This window comes from Dermacentor andersoni, chromosome 4 (genome assembly GCF_023375885.2).
Source record: "Dermacentor andersoni chromosome 4, qqDerAnde1_hic_scaffold, whole genome shotgun sequence".
Classification (NCBI taxonomy): Eukaryota; Metazoa; Arthropoda; class Arachnida; order Ixodida; family Ixodidae; genus Dermacentor; species Dermacentor andersoni.
The window spans coordinates 93,657,399-93,671,127 of NC_092817.1; the positions used below are offsets into that span (position 1 = coordinate 93,657,399).

Genomic DNA, 13,729 nt, shown 5'->3' on the forward strand with positions numbered 1-13,729 from the left:
CTGTCGTGAACACACCAAAGAAAACGCAATCAGCATCTAGGGCACATATACGCTAGGCATCATGTAGGTCAAGTCAAGCATGGGCTTCAAGCTAAGATGCATTTCTGAATATGGGGATTATTCTTGGCTTCACTAGGCTTGAGATTTTCTAGAAGGCTGAGAAACGAGGACTGCAGCCTAAACCACTTGCATACGATCAGTTGCGATTTTTCCCAGCAACCTCGAGGCAGCATTTCCAACTGCCTTCAAAATCCAGATACATCTTAAGGTATTGTTTAATATCTGGTACGGAGAAGAATATTTTATCGTTATCCTGTGATCTTGTGCCAACTTGATACTCCAGAAAGCTGGCCTGTTGCCACAACCTAACAAGCTAACGTATTAGTGTTTAATTAGTCTTGAAAAGAGCAATAACAATGTTAGTGTTTTCGAGCTTTAGCCAAAATCATGCTTGTTCTATGGACAGATGAAAATACTGCATTCATTTGACTACTTTTCCATCTTTTTGAGCTCTGCAAAGTCCAAATGAATGACTTCAAACAAGACACTCGAATATTCTGGGGTTGTCATATTAGTTGTCAATTACTTAACTTTGTTCACCTAGCAGTGGTAGCCTGTTCAGATGCAATTGCTTTCGTAGTTTTTCATGCCTAGCCATGTAAACATCACGACTAATTTATCATGTGTGGTCCGCCCAATCCAGGATTGTTGTTTTACAGATGAAGAATCTCAGAAACATGGTGGGTGGTACAAGATATTTTTCATTGATAAACACAAGTTCTTATGTACCTCCCCACACAGCTTAATGTGATTGATTCCTTCTACTGCTCGCTTGCCTCATCTACAAGTAACTTGGATGGTGCATCTGCGTCAGTGCGAAGCAGGCCAGGACGGTATGAAATCACGAAGTTGAATTGTTGAAGATACTTTACCCATCTGGTTGGGCCCTGCTAGGAAGGCGATTCAGTGCTTAATTAACAGTAAATAGCATGAATTTGTTACCTTCCAGGCAAATACGAAAATAATGAGCAGTTATTAAAGATGGTCAGCGCTTCTTTTTCTATGGTCGAGTAATTGATTTCAGCAAATTTCAGCGAGCTGCAGTACCCAACCATGTGGTGCATCTGTTGATTCGCTCATCTTGAGTGTTTTTGCTACAGATCTGCAATGGCAGCATAGCGTTAAGCCGCATTCACCACAAAAAGTAGAGAAAATTTATGTATCCATAAAATAGGGTCTGACAATACACTAACTTTAACAGCTCATAATAGGCACCTTCACACTCCTGGATTAAAAAGGTATGATTTTCTGGGTTAAACGTGGAAAACACCTTGTTCTTCCTGCATATATAACAGACTATACATATATAAAGGCAGAGAAAAACATGCAGGAAGTGTAGGTCATAAAGATTTACCAGTTTGAAAATTTCTTCCACAGAACCTTTAGTGGCTTTAGTATGTTTATCGAACACTCTTCTTCTGAGAAATATTATTTTACTATGAAAGAAGGCACTTTCCTAGAAGTTGACTAAGTTGAGCAAGGCTGAGGGCGAAGAACTCTTGAAAGGCGATTGTGGTGCCCGTCCTTTGAATATGGTGCCCTCAATGTATACACTACAGTATGTGCCAAAGTAAGGTTTCAGTATTTTAGTCACCATCTTTAGGAACCACACAAAGAATTTTTTTCAATTGAATGGTAGGTTGTTGCATTTAAACAAGTCAAAAAGCCAAAAAAAATGCAGTGTTTTTCATTTCTTCACTCAGTAGAACCTGCAAAAACACTTGCAGAGGTCTAGTTGGGAAAAACAATGGCAGCCCTCAGCGACATCAATGATGTTGTAGAACCTCGGCATTAGATAATGTATCAATTCTGTTTTATGAGTGAGAGCCCAGCAGTCTGCACAGAGGCAAACATTTTCCGTCTTCTTTAGATGCAATAGTTATAGGAGAAGCAAATGAGGATACCGAAGGAAGCCGGATAATACCAGAGTCCAACATTTCTTGCTTCTTCAGCCACATCTTTTTATCTCTGGACATATATATTATTCAGATGAGCTCTGGGTCTTGATGTCCTCCTAGATAGAAATTAGCCTTTGTTATGCTAGGCACCTGAAAAGCATCTTCTGTTCGTAAATTGTCTCTGGGCATCTTGGCAATAACCGGCACGTATTCAACATCTTCGTCGGAGTTCCACGTATTCTTGAAACAGGTGTACTCAATAAACCACAGCCAATAGAGTGCACATTACGAGTCTCCTCCAAATATGTCTGGCTTTACTATATTTCGTGTTGGATTTTCTTGATTTGATGACTTGGCCAAACATTCCATTACTTCCCTTCCCTTGTTGGATCATGTGCTGTTGCTATTGTTTCATTACAGTCAAGACCATGCTCATCTTGGCATGTGCTTGCTGTTTGAGACTGTCACAGTATACGAGTTTCAGAACAGGTTCACGCTCAGTGTCTTGAGCTGAAGATTCACTTTCACCGATCCTGCTTGCATGAGTACGTTGTGGCTGACTGAAGCTTCCCCCAGTAGAGTGTCGATCAGCCCAGCAAAACCAACATTGTGAGGAATGTCCATCGCTGGCTCACTGTGCACTTACTACCAGGTGAAAACAACAGACTCTGATGATGCGTGGTCGACCGAAGACATCACCCATGTGTTTGGTCTTTGACAAAAGCGGTCGGCTGCACTAAAATGTAGCAATTCTCTCAAGAACTACATAAATGCACAGTTTTAACGAGATGGGTTTTGTCCATCATTTGTTTTTCTCTATAACCCATATTCCTCTAACCCACTTCTGTGATGGAAGTCTCGTCATAGAGGCTTACAGTGCAGATTGAAGGAGAAAGAAGAGCAAGAGAGAAATGAAATAAATATATGTAATAAAAGCTCCTTGCCTCTCTACACACCCATTTTCTCTTTTTCTGTACTAACAACAAGGAAACTTATGTACATGCATTAACCCTTTTCATCCCATAGGAAATTACAGCAAGTGTATGGCATTTCCCTGAGATTTCCTGTAATGTGGTCTTATTACGTCCACAGTTGTTATCGGCTATATTGGCACAAAATACCATGACAACTGCACTCGTCATGCAGATGCTTCTGCCCGAGTGCATATGCTCCACCATGTCAAGCTGGTGCAGAGATCACACACAGTGCCTGAACACTGCAATTCGCGGGACAGCACCACCTCTGTTGATACGAACTTCATTCAGGTCGACAGAACTGATCGAAATAATAATGCGATGTGGACAGAGGGAATGGCAACAAAAGCAGCAGGTATTTTGGAAAGTGCGAAAGCATGTCCAAGCATAGGATTGATTAGCCGCCGCAAGGCATGCCGTTCCTGTTGGATACATGGCAACGAACTTAATAACGCTGCTTCAATTAACTGCTGCAAATCTAACCTATACACATGAGCTTGGACGATCATGAATGAGACACCTGTACAACCATATTAGTGTTGCACATTCTGCGGCAGCTTGCAGCCCATTAAAACATTGGCCAGAGGCGAACTGTTTGTCATGGCCTAGGCCGTAAGGCTGAATCGGCACTGCTTTATGAGGCGCCAGCATTTAAAGTTACAATTTGGTGCCGAATCAATGCAGATATATTCACAGAAGCTGCACAATACTCAGAAAGCCACCAAACTGCCTCACAAACGAAGGCGAGTGCACGAGATGGCAACAAATGTGTTCACAGCTGCAATCATTGCGACACACCGTGCGGTGCCATCTCTCGTTCCCGACGCTGTTCACAGAGGCACATCGGTCTCTTCATAGTGTCGAGCAACCTGACACAAGACTATGTTTAGATTTACACGGAGGCACGAAAGTGTCATGCGACTAGTGCGTCGATGACTCGGCTGCATACATTTGCACGAACGACAGATTGACCAGAAAAACAAAAGTGGGGGGGAGTGGGGGGTTGTGCAATCTTGCCGCAACCTTCTCGAGTTCAGAGTCTGACAGGTGACAAATCCCACCAAACCTGACAATAAAAGATGCCTGTTCTTTAACATCGATGGCGACAACAGCCGACCCGCACAGCACCAATAATGGCTACATGCAGAGCGGTGACCGAGCCATGTGATGCACAGTGTGCGATTTTGTCTGTTGTGCAGACTGGCCTTACGATAACCTAGCTGTCGTGATATGGAAAAGCTCTTTTGTATTTTGCAGAAAAACTAAAAAGCAGAACTTTCTTTAGAAGAGTTAACTGCTGGGCTAGTTGGTGATCTTGCATACTGAAAAGATTTTGCGCTAAAAAACAACACACACAAGAAAGACGACGACAGTTGAAGTAGCGCCCGTGGTGTCGTCGTCTTTTTCGTGTGTGTTGTTTTTTGGCGCAAAACATTTTCAGTATGCAGAACTTTCTATGCAATAAAAGATTGCCATGAAACACAGGTCCACTATATGAACTGAGAACCTCATTGGTATTCATTACAACATCACTAATTCTTTAGCTTCAGAGGGAAAAGAGCAGTTCATTCTATTAACAGACATCCTGTTGATAAAGAGATATTCTCCAGACGTTTATACACTAGAACTGAGCTTTAGTCAGTAGTGGCATACGAATTTGAAGTTTCCTGTATTAAGATTTTAATAAGATAATTTCATATACTGTACTGTATATGTTGATATTGTTACAAAGAAGAAGCCCGATGCACAAATGCATTTACAACTATGTACATGGGGAAAAGTTACACGGGGAATAGCTAATTGCGCAGGCTGGTAGAAAGGTTGCAGCTCCAGGAGGCAGTCTATCACTTCTTCTTTGTCTCCCTCTTGCGTGCACGGTCCTGTCCAAATACACTGCAACAATATTTATGTTACTGATAGCTGGCTACATCCTTGCTATGCAATGCTAGGGGAATCCTGAGTATGTGCAGCATCGTGTTTCCTTGCCTAAATTTGTAAGAATTAACCATTTTGATAAATTCTTATATATTCAATATTCGATTTGATATTTGGCTTTTTCTTCCTTGATTCGATTCGAAATCTACTATTCAATATTCACATACCCTTAGTTGTAACCATAAGCTGCATTTACTTCAATGTGACAGGGGGCTTTGCTTCATCTATACGCTTTCTTAGCAGTTCCTTGCAGCCTCCTCGGCCAGTAGTAATGGCGAATGCACTTATAAATGTTCACCCGCACCGCACCATATGCTCGGTATCTATTTGTCATAAGCTAGTCAACGTCACCACGTACCATACTAGAGTGGAGCATTAAATTAATGATGCAGTGAATATTTAGGCTTATATAGCATTCTGCATCAACAATGCGTCACCAGTGCTCATGCTGTGGCATCATCTTCCAAATCGAAATGAAACTGCTTTTACAGCTCAGCACCAACTTTGTAGTACCACCCAGCAGCGCCAAAACAAACATCTGATGTCAGTAATGAAGACAAAACATACTTGATGCTTGGCCCTGAGCATGCAATGACACGAATCAGTGACTGAATTTAGCATTTATTTCTTGCTGTCAAAGCAGAAAGGCAGTAACAAGCACAAATTCGGATCGAAGCAGATGGTCCGGGCTATAAGGACACTACTACATTGCTACATAATTGCGGTTAGGGTGGCTATTACAGTTGCCGGCGGCTAATGCCACATGCACGCCATTTAAGTCATGCATGTGCAAAGGGCTGCACATGTTATGTATCACTAAAATGTACAACGAAGCAAGCCAAAATCAATCTCATTAATCCTTCCAATAATCAGACAGTTACACCTGGAACTATATTACGCTGCGCAATGATATTGCCCGAATGCACCTCGTACCTATGGCGGTGCTGCAAGTGACTTGTGAGATAGAGTATAGAAGTTACGTAGGTGGAGCATGCTATGTCTCTCAGAGAGCCAGGCACCAGACTGGCTAGACCACCATTTGCATTCACTTACAAGTACAGAGCATGTGAATAAACAGTTTCTTTGCTCCTACTGTGCGTTTAATAAACAATGTTTCATTACTTGTAATGATGGAAACCTGCTAACATTGTGAGTATAGTACTAGAATGTGAAGCTCATGTTATATTAATGGTGGCTACAGCAGTTCCGGAATCAGCTTAGTAAGCCATGTCAAGGCAATCCAGTAGCTGATTTGTTTCTTTCTTCATGCACGACGCTGCGAGTAGGCTAGGTTTTTAGTTTGTGCGACTGGCGTCGGCGTGACGGTGCGGTGGTGTTTGCTTTATGTGCTGTGTCGAGGTTGCGGTGATCCAACGCGGCATACGGAAACATCGCGTCAAGTGTTTAATGCCACCGACAGGGCCATTACTGCGCTGGGGAATGCCGGCAAGTGTGGTACTAAATACACCACAATGTCATGGCAAAAAAAATCGCCATTGTGCAGCAAGCCCAGAGCGGCCAGTCTCAAAGCGGAGCTGCCAGAGAATTTAATATTTCGAAGAAGAAGGTCTCGGCTTACAGTTTCGCAGATGCTGATAGTGCTGTACTGACATGCGCAGAACTCGATGACGACGAGTTGGAAGATGATGCACCAGGTGTGCTTCTGCCGTCGCACGCAGAGCTTGTACAAGCAGTGACTCTGCTTTCAGCCACCTATCGTAACCGCATGACCCTCTCCGAGATTCAGGCTGATCTGATTGCGCATAAACGGAACAGCGTGCAACGGCGCATTCACAATTTCTTCAAGCCTACTGCCGAGCCCGAATAAGTGCATGGAAATAAAGGATTTTTTTTTTTCTGAATCAAGCTTTTCGGGCACCTGTTTATTCAGACATTTTCGCGATCCCCGTGAGGTCCGAATAAACGGTCGGCGACTGTATTTGCACACCTCTACGAAACACTTCTTCGCTTTCTGTCAAACAGTCACACTCCTTCTAAGAAAGTTTGACCAGGTGGAATCAGTCAAATGTGCTTGAAAGATGATTTGCACTAGAGCGCTGGCGCCAACAGTGTTTTAGCATTAATTCTAACCATGTAGTTTTTTTGCATGTTTTGAAGGTAAGAGTGTGATCGTGCCCAAGTGAGCACATAGTGTTTTTACACTATTATAATTCGCACAGCAGCACTCAAACATATTCTGGTTATCTTACACGCTGTACTGCTCAACAGCTACAATGCTATAGACGGAAGATGCATGCATGGCACAAACCTGGTGCGGGAAGCTCACAAAGCTTTCCCCAAAAATGTCAAGCTCATAAAGGTTTGATGCAGACACCAGAGTCTCCTTGCCAATATCCACAAGCCTCACAAGCACCTGTTGGCAGAAAAAAGTACAATCCAACACGGGATGAAAGAGGAAGAAATAAAATCCCAAATTAGCACAATGCTACTGTTTTTGTCAATCTTGAAACGAGGAGAAAAGTCATTTCAGAAGCTTTACAGACTGCAACTTCTCACTCATGAACATTTACAAAAGACATGACACAGAGCAAAACAGTAATAGGCTGCAGTAGTACTGTCGCACGAGCATTTTGAATGTTCATTATACACAAACGAGCATCAAATTAAATGCTCAGTGAGCACCGCTGTCTGGGCAGTTCCAACGACAACTGAAGCAAATGCTGCTGAATTTGATTAGGTTTCGTGAATTGCCATCATCAGTTAATGCCACCTACCTTGTCATCCTTTGTGCGTGCTGCAGAAAGGAGAAGGGCTCGACAGAAAGTGACAGAGTCTTTCAGCCTGCAGGCGTACAGCTTTGACTCGCAAAGCGACGATGCAGGTTGGTGGTTATTTTGCTGCATGTCAACAGAAAAAAAAAAAATAACAAGTTCACATCATTAGCCACCTGGCTTCAGATGAAATATGAATTAGGCAAGTCGCGACATCTTCATGCTGTTGAAATATAAGGTACAAACAAGAATTGTTCATATCAAGATAATTTTCTCAGTTCAGTCTACAAGTAACGCTTTTTATACGCAAAGTTCTGGTTAATCAAAGCATCCCCCCAAGCTCAATGCTAGTTCAATTTCTGCAACAATGGGCCTGGTGAACACTACTGAGTCAACCCGAATGCTAACACTATAAAGGGAATGATTTATAAAGACACTGCATACACATCTGGAGACTCGGGAACATATGGGCTTCATTAACTATCTTGCTGCACCATCTCAGCCAATGCCAATCAGTTTCTGTGTTCCACCAGCTAAGCACGGTGTTCTGCCAATCGCTAGCGTATTATTTATCTACAATGTAGGTCCACTGGTGCTGTGGATCATCTAATCCAACATAAAAGTAAAAAACCCTAGCACAGCTTGTCAATGAGGTTTGAAAAAGTTCGTCTGCACTATGGGCGCAGCGCTTGCTCCTACACCATGAAACGTGAAATGCTGAAATCCTCAACTGTTGATTAACGCACTGCATAATCGTTTTAGTTGCAGTGCATAATGCACAGGAAGAAGGATACTGTGAAGCTGAAGGCTACAGCAGAATGTCATTCATCAGTTTTGCTAAAAGAAACAAGAAAAAAAATGTACTAATTGGGAATACATACAATCCGAAGCCACAGAAAAAAGTGTGGCAGGTTAAACTGTAGTTGACATCTAGGTAATGCGAAGCAGTGTGCAAAATGCTGCAGGAGATGCTGACAAGACACTGATGCGCACTGAGCTGGTAGGGCCTGAGCGGCCTAAGACGCGCATTGTTGTTTTTGCGGCTTCAGCAAGCTTACATTTGTGCCTCTCGAATTTGGCCTGGGGCAGTGACTTCTTCGGGTGGGGTGTTTTGGCAGGAAGTTATGAGGTGCCCACTCAGTGAGAATCGATGGGGCACAAGCAGACCGAGATATGCTTTGAAGTTTTTTACTGCATAGTGCTTTAAGACTATGGGAAACCAAAATGAAATCAAGCTGGTGAGCAACCTCAGTATACAGTGCTTCCAGAGCGAAACATGATGCTCACTTCGCATCGCCTGCACAAGGGAATGGAAGCCCATTTGGGTTATTGCCCATTTAAAGCATGCAATATGCTTCCCACTATGCCACACGTGCTGTGAAACAGATAGGTGAAGACGCCTATCACAACAGGGTTGATGGAGATAGCTGTGGGTGGGACTTCCGATAACCTGGGAGGAGATTTGCTGGTACCATAAGGGGAAACTGAGTGCATGCCGGCATTTTCACATGACACAGGTGGGCAAGTACTGCGGGGGAGCTGCCATGGCAGGTGCCTTCTGCTCTCAATTACGCATGCCTTTTCTTGTTGATATGGGATCTAGCAGCTGGAAAACAAACAAGATTGCAGTTGGTGATTGGTGATGCATTGAATGTTGGTGCAGGACGATCGCATTTCCAGGAACATATCAATCGGTAAAAAAGAAGCATAACTGTATTGGGTCACTTCTTATATTCTTGATCGCGAATGTTGGCGCCGATTAATCGTATGAAACGGGATCGTATCAACAAAGTTATACTGCACATACCAAACCAGAAACAAAAAAGCACCTCATCACTTGTTTAAAGTGTTAGCCAGCAAGTGGGTCACCGGAGACACTAAACACCACAGCAACAAAGCAAACCGTGCACATCTGCTATGCACATGGCAAAGTTTATCTACTGCCAATGTGTTCCTTTCATGCAGTGCTCCTCACCCTAATGTGGCTGCCAACGACTTCCATGAAACGAGTCACACGGCCCAGTCCAGACCCCTGCAGCTGCACATAGAGATTCCCCTCCGAGTCGATGTGACCAAGCCGCACTCGTGTGATTTGTTCAGGCCCTGGTAACACGGGAGTCTCAAGACGCTTCAGCAAGAGGGCATTGAGATTCACATCCTCATCAGTCGTCGTATCGTAGAAGATTGCAGTCACTACAGGTTCCCTATTGGCAGGCAATAAACCATATCATGCTTGAACATGCCACACTTTTCAAAGATTGATATCACATACACGCAAATCGAAACACCAATGCCAATGTGCTTGTTGAGCACCAAAGAGCATGCTGGTGGAAGAGCAGTACTGAGAAAGAAAGAAAGAAGGAAAGAAAGAAAGACTACACTAACAATGACAGCTTTATTTTCTCACTACTTTTCATTAAAGAGTATTTTTGGCTTCTAACAGGCACCTCATACAAATGCATGTCAACTCCTGTTGTGTTAAGGGATAGTCTTGCACATGCATGCATTTTTCTACTGTAGTTTGCAATCAGCTCCACATTTTTGACAACGGAAATGGCTTCAAATTTCACTGAGAACCTCACAGGTCAACTTATATCTCTTTGAATTAACGGAGATCTTGAATTATTCTGCTTTATAGTAAATAACATTTCTTGGCTTAGGTTATACAGTTGAACAAACTTATAACAATATTCAAGTGCCATGAAAACTCCCTTGTTATAACTGATAATTGTTATAACAGGGCTGCATGAAAAAATCAAAATAGGGGGATGGCAGAGCTGTTGTGAGAAAACTGTAATGGCGGGTAGGCCAGTGCCCCTCCACCATCTTCCTTCCTTCACTCGTTTAACAGCTTCCTGGGTGCTCCGATTGTGTGCAACAAGCCGTGGCTGTCGGCGTTAAAGAATGGCACTGCTATAACAACTGCAAAGAGGGGTCACAGGTGGCAAGCGATATGCGGGCACCGCTGAGGCATCACTTTGGTGGCCCCAAAAGGGGCCTTAAAAAATTGCGAGAAGGCTGCCACAGCAGCCTGTCAGCTTGAGAAATCCAGAAGAAATGCTGAGGCAAGATTGCCGCGAGCATCTCGCCCCGTACTTCTCACTGGCTTGCACGAGAAAATCGTATGTCCGTCAGCTTTGCATGCTTTATGCGAAGCTCGCCGACACCCTTCTCCAAGGTATCCAGGTGCTCCACAAAGTGCAGCGGAAGGTTCCTCATGAAAACGAAGGCTTGGAGGGACTAAATCATCTGCCGGCCCTCCTGTGAGGACAGCGCTGTCCTAATACATCATCACTGCCGTCGCTATCTGATGCAAGCATGTTCGCGATGATCACTTCATCAGCTAGAGGCACTTAGTTTCCAAATCTGTAGCCGTGCGCTTTTTTTCACCGACAACGTCGTGCATTGCCGATGATCAGCGGGCGGATAAGCCATCTTCTTTTTCGGCGGAAAGTCAAACGAGGCTGAGAAACTACGTGGCCAGGAACGATTTCAATGCAACCAACAAAGACAAACGTGAGCGATTAAGCTATTCGCAGAACTGCGCTGAATGAGGAGCCAGCAAGCAACATGTGAGCAACCTGGGAGCAATTCAATTGGCGCCGTTCATTCGTGTTTCGGAGGGTGGGGCGGCATAGAGTTATGGGCGCAGCCCATTCGTGTTCGGAGATGGCTCGAAAATGAGCGAGCAGCGGCCCATTGTGCAGTGGCTCGAATTTTTCATTTTCTTTTTTTCTTTTCAAAGATTTCACATTTCACTACTTTCGGCTCGGACACCCAGCAGCCAGACTTCATCGTTATAGCCAATAATTCAGCATCAGGGCATTGTACTCAGCGGGTTATTTCACCATGCAAAACCCAAAAAAGTTTACAGTGCAGCAGCTTCTCATTGTTATAACCGATATATTGTTAAAACTGGTATCTTTATAAGTGGGTTCGACTGCACTCAATTTAACATCCATGTATCTAAAATGTTCACAACTCAAACGATAGTACCAACACTAGAGTTGTCTGAATTAACATGTCTGAAGACCACACCACTTGCAAACAATACACTGCATTCAGTTATACCATGCCATTTATTGCACAATGTCGTGAGCTAAAGCATATGTGAAAAGTAGATGCTTACCTGGCAGAAACTTCAGCAATGAGGCACTTGCCAACGAAGAGTTCATTCAACAGTTTGTTCGCCTGCTCGTCATCAGCAAAATCACCCAAATCATCCAGCTGGCAGTGAACAATCTGAAAAAGAGTCACAACCGCTCACTAATACATGAATAGTCAGCCATTCATATAATTGTGAATATGGAGCTCTTTGTAGTTGTTTTTCATCAAGAACATTTCCCGTGCTAATCCCAGCACTACTGGTAAAAGGCTTGTTGCATCTCCACTCAAAAACCAGTCAAAACAGCTGTATACTTGGCTGTTTAAGCACGGCCACCTATATTTTTTTTTTGGCACCTCCTATCAGAAACAAGATATATTCCTTCTCGTCTCGTGTTTTGCTACCTCCATCTCGAATACTGAGTATTAGCTTCAATCTATCTGACCTTCTGAAGTTTTCAAAAAATTCATTTGTTTGAACCAGTGCATGACATTTGAGCACTAAAAATGCCGAATAACTTTATTTATGTGGGCCTTTAATTAAAAACTTCAGGAGTTAAACCTGAGAGGAAAACATATTGCGTGATTAGACAATTTAGGAGAGCGACGCTTACGCTCCACTTGGATTTCACTCTCCAGAGCACTGCATGGAAGTGAATTGATTTTGCATTTTTTTTTTTATAAGCGCATCTTTTCGAGACGTGAGCAACATACTGTCAGTTTGGCTGCAAAATGACAAAGAAGTCAAGTCAACACACATTCACACTGTGCTTAATTGGCCTTTTTCTAGCAGAGCGAGGGAAGCATTGTACGTTCAACTGCAGACATCAGCACTGTGCACGCATGCACTAGCATTCCCATTAAGCGGATGTGTGTGCAAATTGCTGGGACCCACCAGTCTGAGTGGAAAGCAATTGAATTGAATTCTGGGGTTTTACGTGCTGAAACAACGATTTGATCATGAAGCAAGCCTTAGTGGGGGACTCCGGGTTAATTTTGACCACCTTTAACGCACCCCTAATGCACTGGACACAGGCGTTTTTCCATTTTGCAACCATCGAAATGTGACCACCACAGCTGGGATTTGATCCAGTGAGCTCGTGCTTAGTAGTAGCACAATACCATAGCTGCTAAGCCGACGCAGCTGCAAGCGGAACGGACTGTAAACGCTCAGCTAAATCTGTTTATTCTAACTTTAAGGTGTCATAATAGCATCACATAGACTTAGGAAGAAGGAGATAAAACAGGTCTGGCAGCTAAGTTCGATGTAACTGCAAATCTTCCTCAAAGTGTCACTTTATTAAGAGGAAGCCTTAAGTCAGCCCAAACTCGTGACACCGTCTATTCAAATACATGTAAAACGCAGAAATGCTTCTCTGATATAACCCCTGGGCAGATTTTAATGAAATTTGTGGCATTTGAGAGAACAGGTTAAATTCTAGCGACTGTTGCAAGCAGAATTTTGATTTATGGCTTTAATTTTTTTACAAGGATTTTTATATAATTGTGTGTTAAAAAAATGTAAGCCCGATGTTTACAAATTTGTCCCTCTGCGTCAAAAACAGGTATCGCTGTTCTGTAAATTGCATCGATTAGAACATACGAAGCAGACATATTTTACATATTGTAAGCACTATTAACGTACTTCGTCGTTTTCATTTGTACATAGCCATCATCATCTTGACTGTTCTTCAACTTCTTCGCGCGTGAGCTGGGGGCGTTGCCTTTGGTGGAATAAACAGCGCTGGACAACTTGATCGGTCTCGGTATTATAAAGTGGTGGAGGTACGTCAAGATCCCGACGTCCTCTCGCGTTCCCGTCCTCCCTGGAGCTCCGTTCCGGTCGCCGCCTGCACCCAACTACCCCTACAACAATGGACACTTCCGACCCCGGCCCTTCCGGCGCCTCAAACCCTACCACACAGACAACCCCACCTGCGGCGCCCTCTTGGACTGTGACGAGCCCTCAGCGCGATCCCCCTGTCTTTGCGGGACTCCGCGGTGATGACGTAGACGATTGGATCGA

At 43.6% G+C, this 13,729-nt stretch overlaps 1 protein-coding gene across 2 annotated transcripts in view; it reads right to left on the minus strand.

Annotated features, from left to right (window-relative positions):
* Nucleotides 1-13,729, minus strand: part of LOC126536475 (tudor domain-containing protein 7B-like) — a 127,372-nt gene that overhangs the window by 55,525 nt on the left and 58,118 nt on the right. For both annotated transcript variants that reach the window (XM_050183450.3, XM_050183451.3), the window contains exons 14-17: nucleotides 11,729-11,841; nucleotides 9,575-9,803; nucleotides 7,603-7,725; nucleotides 7,137-7,241 (exon numbers count right to left, since the gene is read on the minus strand). In XM_050183450.3, coding sequence (XP_050039407.1) covers nucleotides 7,137-7,241; nucleotides 7,603-7,725; nucleotides 9,575-9,803; nucleotides 11,729-11,841 — 570 coding nt within the window. The remainder of the gene's footprint in view (nucleotides 1-7,136; nucleotides 7,242-7,602; nucleotides 7,726-9,574; nucleotides 9,804-11,728; nucleotides 11,842-13,729) is intronic.